The sequence below is a fragment of the Thunnus albacares genome, chromosome 12 (assembly GCF_914725855.1).
Source record: "Thunnus albacares chromosome 12, fThuAlb1.1, whole genome shotgun sequence".
Taxonomy (NCBI): Eukaryota; Metazoa; Chordata; class Actinopteri; order Scombriformes; family Scombridae; genus Thunnus; species Thunnus albacares.
In genome coordinates, this window is record NC_058117.1 from 11,690,241 (window position 1) to 11,708,892 (window position 18,652).

Here is an 18,652-nt window from a genome sequence, read left to right on the forward strand (position 1 = left end):
ACCATAAGATCCTTTTATTCTACTGGTCTCTCTTGTTTCTATTTATTTTTTTCCTTCCCACTTGTACTCAGCACTTTGTATTCATTCCAGCAACAACAGTTGCATCTGTTTGATGGTGAGAAACGCTAACTGTCCTGTTGTCAGACAGTTTTTGATATCCATCTTCTCTGAAAAAAGCTACAGGTTCACCACTAACCTTTCACTTTGTATTACAATACTTCAATTTAAAGCTGCCTCTCTGTGATGCTGTGTGTGGAGCTGGATTTGGTAATCGTTTATCAAATTTTAAGGTTCAACTTTTGAAGAAGTTTGCAGTTTGACTCATATTTAGCTGATGTTCTATGAGACTTGTGTCCTCTGTTAAAAAAGAAATCTGTTGAAGCAGGATAAAATTTAAATGTTATGTAGTAATGGAGTGCTTGTACCTTTTAAAATTACTGTAATTTAAAGCATTATTAGACCATTCCACAGTAATGTAGGAGATACGATTATAAGGACTACTGTATGTGGTTTCATAATGAGTATGTTGATCATGAAAAGATGACAGGAAACCACACAGAATGGCAACTTTGGAGCTCAGAGTTTGCTCAGTGAAGCCTTGCCCTGTGTCAAGTCAAAATGAGATGGAAATGGCCTGGTAACATGACAGGCCTGGTAGAGAGGAGATTCACAAACACATTGTGTATAGATACATCTGTGAACATGTGTGTGTGTGTGTGTGTGTGTGTGTGTGTGTGTGTGTGTGTGTGTGTGTGTGTGTGTGTGTGTGTGTGTGTATGTGTACTGTGCTGTCAGTGCACACCTGGCAGCTCTTGCCAAGCCTACAGAATGTAATATCATGTCTCCTGAGACAAACATTCACAAAGAGAGAAACAGACTGTGATTATGTAGGTGCGGAGGAGTGAGAGGTGATATACGTTTTTAGCCTCCATTTATGCCAGGGAGTCTTCTTCAATACTGGCCTTTACACACACAGACATATAAGGTTTTGTGTACAGAGGAATAGATGTTCTATTCATGGTTTTAAGCTAGCATTAGTTAATGGTTTTACAACAGGATTATGTAGTATGGGCTCTTTTATGAGCCTAATTGCAACATATCATGAAACATTGATGAAGATGTTAGCAGGGTATAATAGTAAGTGTTTCTTTGTGAGTCAAAAGTGTAGAATCGATAACCATGTGATACCATCTGGATCTCAAAAATGATTGTGTATTTTTATCTAAGAGCAAGAGCTTTCCAGATCCAGCTAGTAATATGTTGTCAGTTGTTTTATGTTCTGTAAATCAGTGTGTTTTGGATTAAAAATGCCATGTATGTGTCCCTTCTATTCTTAAATTAATTCCTTCTTTCTTTAGGCCTGTTGTGATCAAATCAATTAGCCCTCAAAACTTTACATGAAGATGACATTTACATAAAGCTGAACGCCATTTCAGACCACTTTCTCAACACTGCATGACTCTTTTTTCTCTTCCCCTCTTCTGTGATGCGCAATGACATTTCTCTCAATGAGTGTGCAATTGTAAAGCCTAAACTCACATCCACATCATGTTCAGTATGTGCTATCTTTGTACAAATGGATCTTGTCTGTAACATCGTCTTTATTAAGGCACAAATGAGATTTTGTTGAACTAAATTATCTTCTCTAAAAACAACACAATATTAAATCATGGAGACATAGAGAGGGATATCCAGCATATGAATTAGCAAGTATCTTTAGGGTAGCTAAAAACATATATTATACACTTGGACCATCCACACTGCTCTAATCAACAGTCTGATCCTCTCTAAATTTAGATAACTGATAGCTAATAATCCAAAGATACTGATAGCCAAAAGAATGTAAAAAAATGGATGCAACCTTTGTTTGGTGAGTGCCATTCCTCGGTGTTCAGATGTATATGTAAAAAAAGAGCTGACGTATCATCTAGTGCTACTTTCCAACTCTAAGCTACACCTTATTACTAAGTCCTATAGGGGTATTGCATGAAACTGAATGACTCAAAGACATATTTAGAAAATTCTCCATGTTAGATTATGTTGTTTTTCTATTCACAAATTCACATATTATTTTATATGCAAGCTCTATAAAGCTTCTTTTCTGCTACATGGTTTTAAGCATGAGAGATTAAGGACACTTAGAATACAATGCAAATAAAATAAATTGTTAAGGACATCTGGTCATGGACGGTAAAACAGCACTACCAGCTCTGATGTTTCAAAAACATGATCTTTCAGATTATAAAACCACAGCTTTGCAGAGAATTGTGGTTTTACTCAACAGTACGTGGTGAGATATAGCCTGATCAGGTCACTTATCTTCACCTGGGTCTTTTTTTAAGACTTTAGGAATAACCATCACCTTTCTCCCTCACTGTAACTTTGTTCCTCTCTTTTCTCCCTTGAGTTGCCTCTTCATTCAGTCTGTTTCTTTATCTCTTCCTCCCTCCTTCCCCCCTCCCCTCTTATCTTTCTCTGTCTTCCTCTTTCATTCCTGTGTGAGCTTGACTCCTGAGATGCTGTCAGTGCTGACAGGTGAAGCAGCAGGGGAGACGGTCTGGCTCGAATGCCAAGCTGCTAGCATGTTGAAGGGGGAAAAAAACACACACACTCCAGTCAACTTGTCCTCTGGAGGTTTTTGTCAGGTCTTCTGATTCCTCATTCCTCTGGAGACATTCATTCTTAAATGAGATTGAATTCCCTTGAGGGAAAGGATATGCTCAAAACCGCACTGAACTGCTTGCTTCAATTTGAGTGGTATTAGTTTAAATTTACTGTAAGTACATTCAATTAAACTGTCAATTATTGCAAGGTAAATTTAGGCATTTTTAAAATATTTCAGTGGTTATTTCTTTAACTCCGACCTTGCCATCCAGGTTTGCAGACAGGCTTGACATCAATATGCACAGCTACATCCTCCCTTGCTTTCTTCTGACCGCAGTCAAAGGCCGTCACCATAATCTTGTAGCTCTGCTGCTTGTCGTAGCTCAGTCGCTCTGTGTTTCTGATGTTACCTAAAGGAAACACAAATCGAGAAGAAATGTATTTATTATTATTCACCTATAGAGAAAAATAATCAGTTATGCTTATTTGGCAATAATAATGTGAGAAAAACTTTCCACTGAGCAATGATTGAAACTGGCTTCGCATTAAAGAAACAGCTTCTTGAGAATAAAATAAGTCTTTGTACTTATTGAAGTCTTTGACTGAAAAGTCAAGGTCCAGTAACCTTGAATTGCATTTGAATATTAAAGCCTCTCTGTAAACACTCATGTAAAATTGCAATGATGGATTATCTTCACCTGTCACCAGGGTAACAGTGTAAGACTGAGGAGATGCTACAGGCCTGTGGATTTTCACAAACATGCCTCAGGAACAGATTGTTAAATTGTTGTGACCAAAACACTTGATTAAGTTTAATTAACTTAAACTATTAATCTTCATTGTGCACTCTGTTTTTTTTTCCTATTTGCTACTCAAGCCAAATTTAAATAAACTATTTGTAGAATCGTGGCCATGATCCAGGTTGTAAAGGAATGGTGTCTCCACTTTTCCAGGAGTCAGCTGGCGATTTACAGATTTTGATTTAAAATGTGAACTTGTTGGAACATGGAGAGGTCAATAACAAACTAATCTTGCTCCCCAGGTGTGAGTGGCCCCAGGTGGAGTGAGGAGGTCTACTCAACTGTAACCACCAGGCACACGGCTTATATTTGTCAAAAGTCGATGGCACAGAAAAGCAATCACATACACAAATATATACAACGAGAGAGGAGGGAGAGAGAGGGCATGAGAGAGAGAAAGACTTCAGTGTATTTTATTGATCACTGGTCATTTTATAAATGGGATGCCTCAGATACCTTTTCCAGTTGATGAATAAACACATATTTTTTTTCTGAAACTACCATACAGATGTTCCTCAAGATAAACAACAGTCTTCAAAACAATGTCATATTCTTATTTCATCAAAGCTTTATTATATAAGTCATTGCCATCACAATCTGTCTCTGGACTTATGAGGAAAACTAAAGCTATTTTTGTTGTTAGCATTTGGAGGCTTGGCTGTATGAAAGGCTGTCACTCTGATTGCTGTCAGAGAAGAGAGGACACACGAGGAGAGAAAAGAGAGGATATAAGAGGAAACCAGAGGGGAGGAGACCAGAGGAGAGGAAGGCTCACTGAGGAAATCAGTCCAGAGCCCAGCAGTACAGAAAAGAAAAGAGCTGAGTTTGAAATGTCAGAGGGAGAAAGGTGAGGAGGCCAGAGTCAGATAGCTTCTACAAAAATCTCCTACAGTGACTATTTGATCCGCAGCTGGTGTGAAACAGTAACAGTAACAGTTAAGGTACTAGATATCAAACAATTGCCTCTTTTTCAACAACAGGTGGAACCTAAGACAATTTCACCTCTTGGTTTATTAGATAGCAGTCTCTCGAGGGATCAACTGCACCTACCTGGATTTGGGGTTTTCTTAATCATCAGCTAACTGACATAGGCTGTCCAATCCATTAGAATCTATTAGAAGTGAAGAGTCTGTGTCATGTGTCACTGCAAATACAAATTTTGTACTCAGTGCTGGGGATGCAAGCCATGTTATCCACATCACAAATTGCTATTATGTAAAGATATTTGCAAAGGTGCAGTTAATGAAGACTATCGGGGACGGAGAGTAGTCGTTATTGTATTAACGAGTACAAACAATGTATTCATAAATTATTTTCCAAATACATGAGCTACTCAGTGGAAACCAAAGTTTTTACACCCCCATTCTTGTGGTAAAGATAAGGAGTATATGTGACAGTAAGTCTTCCACTTTGCACCCTCAATTACAGATCTGTAGAGCAGTACACACTGCTGCAATAATATCAATGTCAGCTGTCCAAGAGAACAAAAAACTTTTTTATATTCACCAATTTAATCAACTCTGCTTGCAGGAAAGTAAGACAGTTTGTGTATGGTTGATTTAAAACTAATTAAATTTATCTTTGATGTGGGTGTTAAACACTAAGTTAAACACTATACTATATGTAATCAAACCATAGAAAAAAGATTTAATTCCAAACCTCAATTTGATTGTTGAAACTGTGCAAACATCTGAACTCTGAAGCATCAGTGCTGGTTGCGGGCCAATTTATTATCACCACTATGAACAAAGGTAGTGTTTCTGAATCCCTTTCTTCTTAATTCATTCTTAATTCTCTTTTAAGATGGACAATTAAAATCTATATCTAGCAGCGGAGATACACACTGCACATATACACATATACAGCCTATTTACTTCTACATTTTACCAAACTTCCCCCAGCACACAAAATTACCATCGTTCTGAAAAGTAGATCTACACAGTACGTTGTGTCTTTGAGTTTCTCCCAAACAATATTACTAGTCTAGGAGGAGATCAAATCAAATGAACCAGACTACAGTAAAATACAGTGAGAAAAAGACCAGGAGGATAAACTCAAAAAGCAGTGAGACAAAATAATGAATATGACCCTGAGAAAGAGAGAGAGAGAGAAAGAGGGAGAGAGAGAGAGAGAGAGAGGGAAAGTGAAGAAAGCAGGGGGTGCTTCTGTCTGATCTATTTGTAGAATTCAGCATACACATACACACAAAGCCCTCCAGTCTCCTTCAGTCTGGATTACGCTGTACTGAGATCAACACATTGTGGATGTGGAAGGGAGAAGCCAGCACAAAGCCCAAAGCTGAAATTTTATATAGGCAGTTACGCTCAGAATAGCACTCAATCAGATATAAAATACATTCCTACAGTCATCTAAGACTTGTGTGAAGCCACAAATGTACAAAAGAAAACAAGAAAAAATAAAAAAGGACGCTGTCAAAGCTGAGGTTGAGTCTTTTTCAAGTAACTTTTGAGCTACGCACTAATGAAAAGCTACTTCATGGATCTCAACATTATTGCAGAGAGGAATCAGCCACAGTTGTCTGCTTGCTTTTTCTCTTCATTCTGTATTTATATTGGCGGGACCATTAGATATATTTACATTAATCTGTTGTATGGTGTACATCCATATGAATATATATATATATATATATATGATTGATATAGTGCCTACTGTACAAGCAGACAGTGATAAAGTTAAAAGCAGTGATAAAGTTAAAGCAGTTTAACTTTTCACACAATCACATAATCTTTGAACTTACAGACAAGAGAATGTGAACTTACTGCTGTAAAGTCGGTGTAGATAATATGATTTTTCACACAATTTTGCTTTCTATTTACTGTCTGCTCCTTGATTAATCTCTATTCCATCGTCTGAGTCTCCACTCCCTCACGTCTATCTTTAGCAGAGACTTGTTCATGTTCATATGAGGTTCGGCTGGCTGAGATCATAGGAAGAACAAATGCAAATTCAGCTGGTGCCATGGCTTTTTACTTTTATCAAGACATTAACTATGCTGTTTGTGTTCAAGTCAGGCACGAAGAGCACTGCTATTATAGTACAGACTATTAAGTGTCTCAAGTAAGGTTCAAATGTGTTTAAACCCAAATGATTAAATGATAATACTGTAAATATAAGAGCCTTGAAAATGACCACTGACTGTTACAACTTACAATATGATGAACATACGTACATTGCTGGTCCAAAGGCAAAATGCTTTCAACTATGCTGTTTCAGCTGAGAAAACAATCTCACCACAAGGTCCATTTAGTAGCTGTAAATGTTCAAATTTCTAGTACTGTGGGGGACTTTTCATTCATGTTGGCTTAAAAGCTGATATTCAAGTCATTTTTGACCTTATAAACAGTAATTGAAAACAGTCTCACAACAAGGTCCATTTACTTCTGTAGCTGTTTTTGTTTTGTTTTATTTTCTGACATTTGGTAAAAGCAAAGAAAATATTTAGCGCTTTTATTGCTGTCAGACCAAAACTCATCTAAGTGTAATGATAAATAAATACTTGTCATGGTCAAGTGTCATATCAATGAATGGACCTTCAGTGTAATTAAATAAATTCCCATGAATTCAGGCTCCAGGCACGCAAACTGAGCCTCTTTCTTTTGTTTTAGTTTCTCTCTCTTGCTATCGGTCCTAATTACATCACTATCAGCAGTCTCTATCCAGTCTCTCATTCAGCCCAAATTTAATCAGACACACACACATGCATACACACTTACCATTGCGGTCTATGGCAAATGGCGTCCCGGCAGTGACTATTTCATAGTTGCAGATCTGACTGTACTGTGGAGAACAGTCTTGGTCCCAAGCTTCCACCTGTAACAGTTCAATATCCAGTTACAGCCCTGAGCTTCAACAACTTCAGGCCAAGTCTCTTGTTAACCTGCACATTTATTTGCAAGGTTGATTCCAGTAATAAAACAATGATAAGAATACATAGATACATAAAAACATTGAAATATTACATATAAATACCTGCAAAATGCTGTCATAGATCTTTCCTTCTGTTACAGATGCCTTGTACAGTGGCTCCCGAAACACAGGGCAGAACTCATTGACGTCATCCACCTGGATGTGAACCACCGCCCTGGATGAAGGAGGGAATGGAAAGAAGAGAGAGGAGGGAGTGCAGCAGGGAAAAGGACAGAGAGATGCAAAAAAAGTGGAGTGGAAATGATTTATGGAGAAAAGGAAAAGTGAGGACACAAGAAAAGAAGAGATGGATGGAGGAAGAGACAGAGGAGAAAAGGAAAAATGTCTTTGAGTCATTAGAGATGATCAAAATTAATTACGACCTATTTCACTGTCTGGTTGAAGAACATTGGTTAGATAAGGGCAGGAGAGAGTGAAAGGAATAGAGTTCCTGATTATGGTAAAATAGATATAATAATAATAACAATAATAATAATATTAATTATTATTTGTATAGCACTTTTAAAACACATTTACAAAGTACCTTACAGAGCAAGATAAAATAATGCACACAGTCAGGATGAAAACAAAAAAAAAAAATTCAAAACATAGAGCATAAGACCTGAACAAGAGAAATAAAAGTGATAAAAGAGGGATAGAAATTTGACAAACAACAAATTCACTATAAAAAAAAGCCTTCCTGTAAAATTAAGTTTTGAGAAGTGATTTGAAAGAAAGCACTGAGTTTGCTAACCTAAGTTCTTCAGGTAGGGAGTTCCACAGCTGGAAATGCCTGGTTACCTTTTGTAATGAGGCGAGCTGTGTGAACAGTAAGGAGGGTCCTACCTGAGGAGCGCTGGCAGTGGCTAGGCTCATAGGGCGCGAGTAAATCTATGATAAAGGTAGGAGCAAGGCCATGTAGGGCTTTAAAAGTAATAAAAGTTTAAAATCAATTCTACAACTAACAAGTATCCAATGAAGGATGTGAGTGATATGGTCTTGCCTCTTGTAATTTGTTAAAAGTCAGACAGCTGAGTTTTGAACAGGCTGGAGAGGGGAGATGGTCTTTTGGCTGAGCCCCGATTACAGGGAATTACAATAATCCAATCATGACAAAATGAATGCATAGATGACTTTTTCAAGTTCTGTTTGAGATAAAAGATTTTTAACTTTTGCAATGTTCCTAATTTGGAGAAAGCATGATTGTACTACCTTGGTGATTTGTATGTCAAAAAAAACCTCAGAGTCAAAGTTGACACCCAAACTGCGGGCAGAGTTCTTAACGTTGGAGGACGGGTTCCCAAGATTCTTTTTCAAGTCATCAGTCAGGTTAGGGGGACCGAATAAAAGGACGTCAGATTTGGACTCATTGAGCTGGAGGAAGTTTTGTGACATCCAGCATTTGATATCAGAGAGACAAGCTATAACATGAAAGAATTTGTCTGTGTCACTACCAGTAAGCAGAACATAAAGATGAGTGTCATCCATATAACAGTGAAAATTTATATTTTAGTTATGGATGATCTGACCCAAAGGAAGCATATAAATAGAAAATAATATTGGACCAAGAACTGACCCTTGGGGAACACCATATGAGAGGGGTCTGGGGATGAAGAGAATTCTCCCATTACAACAGAGAAAGATCTGACAGAGAGGTAGGAGCGAAACCAGGCAAGAGCAGGATCCTTAATGCCAACACAGTTTTCTGGGTGATTTAAAAGGATGTCATGGTCGACCGTATCAAATGTGGAACTCAAATCAAGCAGAATTGAAATTGAACAGACCCCAGAGTCAGAGGCGACCAGTAAGTCATTGGTAACCTTAATAAGGCCAAATCAGGCGTTGCAGTGAAAATGCCATTCCTCCCAATCATTTGAAGGGGGGTAGTACATTCAGTCTGTGGGCGTTTTGATCGCAGCATTTTGCGGTGAGAAAGTTGATCCAGAATCAACTTTTGGAGAAACGCAACCTGATGTCAAGCTGCAGTGGCCAATCACAGCCGGTGATCAGACTGATCAGAGCTGTAAAACCCTGCCATTAGAGGGTACAAAGACATTACTTGGAGGAGGGGAGGACATTTCTCTTCGTTTGATAACGTTAAAAGTAAAGTTAGGCTTTGCCATCGGCTTCCCCACTCATTTTAAAACAGACAACAGAAAAAAAGAGAGCACCTGCGAACGAGAGAGAGAGAGCAGCTGTGGTCGAGTGAGCTAGAGAGTGAATGACAAGAAAATAATGTTATGAGGGAGCGGCGGTAGCGAGAAAGCTACCCTCGTAACATTATTTTCTGATTGTTTCACAGCAGTTACATTGTAGAGTACAAATAAACACGCCCACACCTCCATACAACCCTGTGACGGTGCACCACAATGCCTGATTTGGTCTGAATATGGCCTAAGAGCTGTTTTTGTGCTGGGCACAAAATCCTGATTGATATTGCTCAAATATACTACAGTTATTCATATGTGAGATTAATTGAGAGGCAACAGACTTTTTCTTTAAGTTTTAGATAAAAAAGGTAAGTTTGACATTGGTATAAAATTGTTTAAAACAAGTGTAGGTTTCTTCAGAGGAGGTCAAACTACTGCATTTTTAAAACTGGATAGGAAAGAGCCAGTAGACAATGAGCAGTTGATAATGTCTAATTGACAGGTGGAAGAATTTAAATGAGAGATTAACTCCTCCAAGTCTGATATAGAAATTTGCTTAAAGTGAGGCATACTGGTAGAGGGTTCAGTACAGATGAGGAAATTTCTTGTCACAGGTGTAATATGGAGCCTAATGTCATCTATTCTATTTATGAAATGGTGGAAAAACTACTCACATTTCTCAGTCATTGGCCGGCTAGGAGGAGGGCTAACCACAGTTGATTGCCTGAAATAAAACCCTGGGCTGCTTGTGGCAGCTACTAGCAATCAGACTGGAAAAATAGGAATATGTTGCTTCTTTATTCCTTAAGAACAGAACTGAGAAGAGTTGATAATAATGTACCTCATATACGGTCTTGTTTATTAGTGTTTCTTTGTGAAATGTGTTTCCATTGTTATCTAACGTCTATCAAACTTTTATTTAACAGGCTTGTCTACTGACACAGACTCATCCACAGCAGATGTTACAAAGCTAGATTGTTTTTCAAGATTTCTCTCTACTTTGTCTAAATTGTTCTTTTTTCTCTCCCTCATCTCCCTCCCTCTGAGACTGACACAACACACAATCTCATCTGCCAGAAGGGACTGCTGAAGATAATAACAAGGCACACTGATAACATTTGGGCACTAAAGTACATAAATGAAGCAATAATTCAGATGTATCATGAAGTTTTCCTTCCCTGTGACCTTCTCTCTCAACAACTTGCGGTGTATCTGAGGAGGCACATCTGGCTAATTAATGACATTAGCTTAATGAGGCCTATTTAGAATGTCACGCAGTGATAATGTCAGACATGCACACACGTACACTGTGTGTCATTCATCTTCCACTGGCGAAATTCATCACAGATCCCTGAGCTGATAAATTTCTCTCTCTCTTCTTCGTCTTCTCCCTTTAAGTACCAAGCGGCAGCTTATTTTAGCTCCTTCAGCTCCTTGTTTGTGACTGAAGAACCAGAGGGTTTGATTTGCTGCTGTCCATCCCAGTCTGCCTGTCTGTCAATCTCATTCACATAGCACTACCCCCCTCCCCATCCACACACACACACACACACACAGTATACCGATGGGCCATTAGGGGAACATATCCTGAGAGCAGAGCTGCAAGTCTCAGCTGTCACTGCTCCTGTACTGAGAGATCTCAGGGAAAATGAAAAATAAAAATGAAAGGAGAGAAAACAAAAAGCAAAAACAAGACCTACTGTAATTATCATTATCATTATCTTTCTTGTTTCTGACTGAGTGTAAATTATGAAGCCATAGTAAGTAACATAGTAAGAACCGAAGTACTGTGCTGGTATTTCTACCTATAAATAGAAAACTTTTCTAAAATATTTTAAAATAGTGTAAATGAAATGAATGCAACTACTGCAACTTCTATCTTAGAAAAAACATGATATTTGGTGATTATGTTATTATAACAAATATACAAACTTTATTTCTCCTTGATATTATTTGTCATGCCTGTCTGTCATGTAGTGTGCTTTGTATGATTATTCTCTATTTTGTGTGGAACCTATGACAAGTAGCTGCAGTGACACTGGGGTAAGTATCTAATGGGGATACAAAACAGACCCACCCCAGCCTGCTCTCTCTTGCAGTGTGAAGCCACAGGTGTACAAATCACTTTTACAGCCATGACCTCACTGCAGTACGGGTAAAAGTGAAAGTGCATTTGTGTTTGAGTTGAAAATATACAAAACCAGGGACAAGTACCATATCACACTTTTGTAAATTTCATTCCTGTTATTAAACTGTTCATGTGGATAAAGGAAATCATTATAACACACTCCAGTATTGTGTGCTCTTTGTACAGTAATTACAGCATTCAGTTTTTCTGTGCACTGCTTTGGATAGATGTTAGTTCAGCTGTGGTCATTTTTAAGGCTGTGCTGTATTTTCTTGTAGTGTTAAGCACATATCCTGGTGTATTTCTGTTAATGTTGGTGAGGGGCAACTTATGACTGTTCTTCTTCTTTGTTGATAAAGTTTGCCTGTGCTTGGCTTAAGTTGTCATGAGAGTTGAGAACTTAATATGACTCATTTGTGCAGCTGCCTTTGTAACATTGATTTAATACTTCAAAAACAACATTTGTTTTTATGTCATGCTTCTGTTATTTTTACTGCCCCCTGTAAATCAGAAATACAATAGTGGCAACACAAGTGAGTCATGCTAAGTTAAAAGTATGTGACAGCTATAATACAGGGTCTGACACTCATCACTGTCATAACAGAGTTTTTAGGGTGGCATCCAGAAACTCTCAGAGATACAAATGAGGCCACATAGTCACTATCTGAAGTGTTGGTGAACTCACAAATTGTGTAAAGATTTTGACGACTTTGGCTGCATCAGGAAAGAAAAACAGTGACCAAGGCTCAGTTGCTTAACAACATTATAAACTTAAAACAACAAGATTATAAGAGTTCAATTGATCACTTTGACATTAGCTCAACCCAAATTGAGCATTATACACTTCACAAAGGAAGAATCTGTTGCAGTGATGGTGTATTGTGTATCGAAACCGTTGCTTGACTGCTGTGGGTCTGTGGCGCATGCACGACTCACACCTACGGTTGACTCACATCGTGCAGTGCTATAAGCTATAAGCCATACCTGTTATTTTGTAAACCTCTCTGTAGATGGTTATTTTTTCTTGAACTTCAAGTGTTAAGTTGGTATTTGAATTTCCTGTCAGTGGGAATTCTACCAGGCAAGGTCCCATGTGTTTTGTTGCAAAATTATCCTGATTGTACAACAATGTTCTGTTCAAGTTTAAATAAAACACTGGTATGAAAACTAAACATTGCTCCAGTTCAACACCACTGTTGGTTTACATGCTCACAAAGCATTTTATACCATGAGATATGTGGACATAACTAGACCTGCTCACAAGTTGGGACATTAAACGAAGAAAATTCCTTTACAGTAAATAGATTCATACATTCAGTTATACAATACGATATATAAGTTACTTTTATAAGTTCAGTTACTTAAATGGCAATAGAAAAACAAGTCAAATATTTACTGTCACAACAACTACTGACAACCACTGTATTTAACAGACATTAACGGATCAGTCTTACAAAGGATGGAAACCAGAAGCTCTTGTTTGGGTAGAAAAACAATTATCTGACTGATCTATCTTATTGACTCATAAACTAGAACTGAACTAAACACACACATACACTTGTACTGTACACACTTGTACTTGACTCACTTGTGAGATTTCTTCCAGTCGGCCCCGCTGGGTCCGGCTCCACAGTCGTAGGCCTGGATAATAAAGGTGTACTCCTTCTGGCTCTCACAGTCCACAGGGCTACTGGCTCTCAGGACTCCTTCTCCTGATGTGCGATTCAACACCACTGCCTCAAATGGAGCCTCCTGACCATAGATCTTAAAGGCACAAATCTCCCCTACAAAGACAAACAAAGAGAGGTATGAAGTAGTATACTTTCACAGTTACATTGACAAAATAAATAATTAAATATATAGTGTTTATTTTTATCTTTAGAAATGGACTATGCTCGAGGATTCCTTCACTAGACCTGGAGACAAAACAAACAATGAGAATGTGTCATCAAAACTTATTTCTTTCCCCTTTGTGTCAAAAATGAAGGCAGCATTTACATCCCACAGTGCACACCAATGTCATTTAGTAAGCCAGGAGCAAATTAAAAGGAAAAAAGACAAACAAAAACAGTGTGAAGACAGTCAGAGAGAGGGGATGAGATAAACATCAAATGAAAATGAAAAGAGCCAACACGCATGTATACTTTAGACAATTTTGAGGAGGAGAGTAGTTTATCAGTAGGATGTCTTGAACAACCCTTATCTAAATGAACAACATGAGTTCTAAAAGAGAAAAAGCAGAAAGAGAGAAATTATCAGAAACATAATTGGCTTCAACATGTCTGTCCCCCAACAGAGAGTGAAAACGTTGCTCAGCATATGTTGTCATCAATGGGCAGACAGTGAGGACTCTGGATGTTTAATATGGACGCCGTCTACACAACAACCATCAGACTTAGAATGAAAGATAAAGTCTCAGCCTGCATTTAATTTCATGTCTGCACTGTGTGAAGGAACAAACATTTCTGATAACTGGATTTTTTTTCCTTTATTCATTTTTCTTTCATGATACTGCTGGTAAAAGCTTATTATTTTTCTTTTTCCTTTTTTTCCCCATCATCATTTTCTCACACCCTGCTTTAGCTACCAAACGGCTTGGATAGTTGAGGATGATTCAAACTGTGGCTAATGAAGTAAAAACTAACAATACACGCTGCTGGCATTTTCTTAACAGCACAGCTATCACTTCAAATCTCAGTCAAAGTCCCATTTCTGGACATGGTGATCTTTGTCAGCATGAGCTGCCCACAAAAACACAGCATACATCTCCTGGGGTCTAGTTAAGAGAAAAATAATTTCTGATTTTGAATTCTAAAAAATACTATAATTCTTTTTTACATTCGTTCTTTTATACTTTTAATATGTATATATGTTGAATATTAATTACTATTTCTATTTTTTTTTAGCCCATTCACAGCCTATCCTCACCTACTCACCCAGTCTTTCCTTACTTTTCCTCCCTATAGCCCAAGCTTAAGATACCTCATTAGGCAGATCATCTGACTATGAATATCAATATTATTATATCTTTAAAAAAAAACAAAAAAAACAGCAGTCAGCCCAGTGGATGTGAGCGGATATTGATCAGTAATGGTGGCAAATCACGATGCATTACAGCAGCAACAAACTTGGTTACTAAAAAAGGTACCACTTCGCCCATCTGGCAGTATGTTGGGTTTTGGCCAAACAAAAGAAGAGAACCAAGAGACACTTCTGAAGTGGTGTGCAGGATTTGTGCTAATGTAATCCTTGCCAGTTTCTCTTTAGTGAGATGGAGACGGTAAACTACCTTGAATTGTATTAGACCATGTCTAGCACAAGGAGAGGAGGAGTGTACTAGGTCAAGAATTGAAGCCCACTGGTCCTCTGCAAAAGACGCCTTGTTCTTGTTCCCAAATTGTCCTTACATTGTTCAGAAATTGCGGGTTGATAGCGTCAACTGTATCATAAACCAGGGAGATGGTACGCTTGAAACCAGCATTAAATTAAAGAGCATCTATGGGGGTACTTGGGGGTTGCCCTGGGAAAGGATGGTAGTCTTTTTGTACAAAGTGCCTATTTGTAGGTACCAAAAGAAATGGGAGCACGGCAGTAGATACTTTTCTGACAATCGCTCAAATGATGCAAATCCCCTGTTTATATATAAATCCTTGACAGCTTTAATACTGTTCCCATGGCATGTGGTCTGGATGGGGAAATATCAGTGAAATTGCCCTTTTGTCTGTTTTCATAAGCAAAATAAAGGTTTCACAAATCTGAAAGTTGGTTTAAACAGCGTTGAGGCTTTTGCTACAATGTCTAACACTCTTTCATGAGTGTAAATGGTGAAAGAACAGAGAATCCCCACTAAATATCATTATTTATGTTTCCCTTTGTTCTCTCAGGCAACTACCTGTCTTCGACTGTGTCAGTGATCAAACCAAACAGCCAATTAAAGGACATGGTCAGTACTCAAAGTGACCAATCAAAGGAGCAGACTGTCTATTCCATCCCCGCCTCCAAAGTCTCAAAAGTCAACTTGACGAGCGAGCAAGTGTTGAGCAGTTGCAAGCATGTAGGGACGGTTGAGCTTGCACTCGTCACACCTCTGTGCTTGCGGGAAGGCATGTGTGCACGTGGCTACTGTTCTGTATGCTCGTATCACATGCATGCACCTGTCTTTTATGTGCACGGGTTTTGAGACTAATTAAACACCATAGTTTTGCTGTGTGTAAATCTGGTTGCGAGTGTGAAATCATCTGTGGGGTTCATCCCCTGCACAAGTGTTCATTTCAGGGATTTGGGAAATCTCCTTGCAGAGGGAACAAAAGCTGCAGCACTCTGACCCTGTGCTAGCTGATATCTCTCAGAAGTCAGAACTCTGACTTCTTTTAACTTGATTCAACTTTTCAAAACTCCTTCTGGCAAAATATTGATGCTGCTAAACATGGTGAGCTCCAAGATTTGAGCCCCAACCAATTTTCAAAATGTCTGGCCCTTATACTGAACGCCCTTGAGGTCTTATCGAAATGAAAATGTCCCCAATACGGCAGGGGAATGCGATGTGTATAGTATGTACAGAAAAATAATAATAAACACAGTGGGTGGTATGGAAGAAAAGCGATAAGCACGATGGTGATCCTGCTTGCACATATACACATTCATGGACACACACTGAGCAAATACGGTCTTAGATGGGACCAAAGAGAGAGGAATCTGGTTTGAAAATACCAATGATTATAACATACCACTGTAGCCCACATGCATAAACCTTGACTTTGTGGTGGAAAGCAGGAAAAGGCACTTCCACTTAACAGTTTGGGGTTGGATGCAAATCCATTTTCCGCTCCATCTGTTGCGGCAAATACATTTTTCTGGATTACATTTTACAGGAGAATGTAAGAGTAATGGAGGGGAGGAATGATAGAGAGAGCAATAGAAGAGGAGGGAGAGAGAGATGAGAAGGAATGGGCCAATGTATATGTAAATGGTAATGACAGAGATTTCAGACGGATTCCTACTATGTCAGCAAATATGCACTTTATGCATACACATACATACACACACTTTATTTCCCGCCACTTAAATTTGCTTCTCACCAGCCCCATCAGAGGGAACGCTATAATTTCACTCAGTTGCGGTCTATGGATGAAATAAAGTCTAATCTTTTGGCCTATATGTCATGAGAGAAAGAGGCCGCTTTTCAAAGTAAATATCAAAAGTATAGATTTTTGCTTTGGGGAGTTGGCTTGTTGCCATGGCAGATTGAGAGCAAAGAGTCAGCAAAAAATGGCTCAATAATAACAATCATCTAAAATAGATGGTATTCCACAGAAAGCTTTAGCAGCATAAACTGCATTGACAGAAAATGTCAAGCTGTCAAAGAGCATGTATTTCACGGGATGTTAAATTGCCAATATAATGGAAACAGACAAGATGGATAATTCTTTTTTTTAGATTATTTTTTTCAGGCTCTTTGCTTTTATTTGACAGACAGTGTAGAGACAGGAAACTGAGGAGAGAGAGAGATGGGTATGACATGCAATGCAGGTCCCCCGGTCGGGATGTTGCGGTTATGCTGAATGCGCCTTAACCATTAAGCCACCAGGGCGCCCCAAGATGGAATCAAATCATTACAAAATGATGCTCCACAAACTAACACGCTGTCACAAGGAGCTGAAGCAAATTTGTGTATTCCCACCATAAGTAACATTAGTTGACAGAGCATTTCATTTCTTTCAAATTTGTTGGATTGAACAATCGATTTTACTTCATACATTTAAATTAAGGATTTAATCTTGTAACTTAATCCAACTGGCTCTGATTGGACTTAAACGCTTTCTCTAAAAATTTCATATGTCTCTTAGTAGATATCATATTATACTTTCTGTGTTTTGTAATTTGAGTTTGTGCACATATTTGTACTGAGGCAAGTTTAAAAAACTTTTTCAGTATGTATACATGCTACATGAACTCTTGCATTCTGTCCACACAATTTGGTTTGATTGAATTAAATTTCATGTAATTAAAAATTAAAACTTCCAAACAGTATAACTGATTTACTGTGACAATACTAATGAACAACTGAATAATGAACACTTATAAACTTTATAATAAGGCACTAGTTCAAATTATGACATTTACTTTAAATTAAGGCAAAACTAGAGACTAACGCAACATGTCAGTATATGTGCTACTGTGGAGGACACGAGCTGAACAAAAACAGATCCTTGTCAAAACAGGCTTACAGTTGTTTGTACAAGTATTTTAATTACAAGAGACACTTGCAATACGGCAATATTCCTCCATGACATTACCGTCAATATATCACTCCTAATGAAGAGAGAATTTCTTAACTAGCACCGTAATTGCACTTCTAAATTTTCTACAGTGTTTCCTCCACTGATGAGTATTTTTTTCTATTAGAGAAGACAGGCCAAATGCAGTTAGGGATTTGCACAGATAATATACTGTATACTCTGTATATACTGTATATTCAGATAACATAAGGATTGCCAGAGCAGGAAGAAAACACTTTCTTCCACAGTAGTTTAACAAACTGATTAGATCAGTTCTCCTGCACAGCACTGGATCAGCTGGTCATGTTACAGGTTATGTTATACTTACAGTATTACACTATGCAGGATTTTCATATGATTCTGATTCTGACATTATTGATTAAATATATTTTATATATTACATAGTTGGGTGAAAAGTTATATTTAACTTCATGGTCATAAATCAGCTTCCAGATCAACGAACTTACTTACTTAGCTACAGGTAGCAACAGTAACTGTTAAGAGACAAAACCATAAAACAAACAAATAAAAATAAGGGTGGGCTGCTTAAAGTCAGTAGTGTTCATGGTGTTTAATCACATTTAATCAGCCACAGTAGTTTTGTTATACACAAGTGTAGAAATGTCCAATTTAGCACATTCATAAAATCTGATTAAAAAGTGCTTAAGAGAAAGAAATACTACAATAAAACTATAAAAAGAATATATAAATCAAATAAAACTATAAAATACAGATTAAGAAGACAAAAGAAGTGAGCTTTGACCT

The 18,652-nt window shown here is 38.0% G+C and overlaps 1 protein-coding gene across 1 annotated transcript in view; it reads right to left on the reverse strand.

Annotated features, from left to right (window-relative positions):
* The window catches only part of clstn2a (calsyntenin 2a), a 168,904-nt gene that overhangs the window by 34,291 nt on the left and 115,961 nt on the right, over positions 1 to 18,652 (reverse strand). Inside the window, exons 3-6 of the mRNA XM_044367344.1 lie at positions 13,198 to 13,393; positions 7,395 to 7,506; positions 7,139 to 7,235; positions 2,865 to 3,014 (exon numbers count right to left, since the gene is read on the reverse strand). Of these exons, the coding sequence (XP_044223279.1) occupies positions 2,865 to 3,014; positions 7,139 to 7,235; positions 7,395 to 7,506; positions 13,198 to 13,393 (555 nt within the window). The remainder of the gene's footprint in view (positions 1 to 2,864; positions 3,015 to 7,138; positions 7,236 to 7,394; positions 7,507 to 13,197; positions 13,394 to 18,652) is intronic.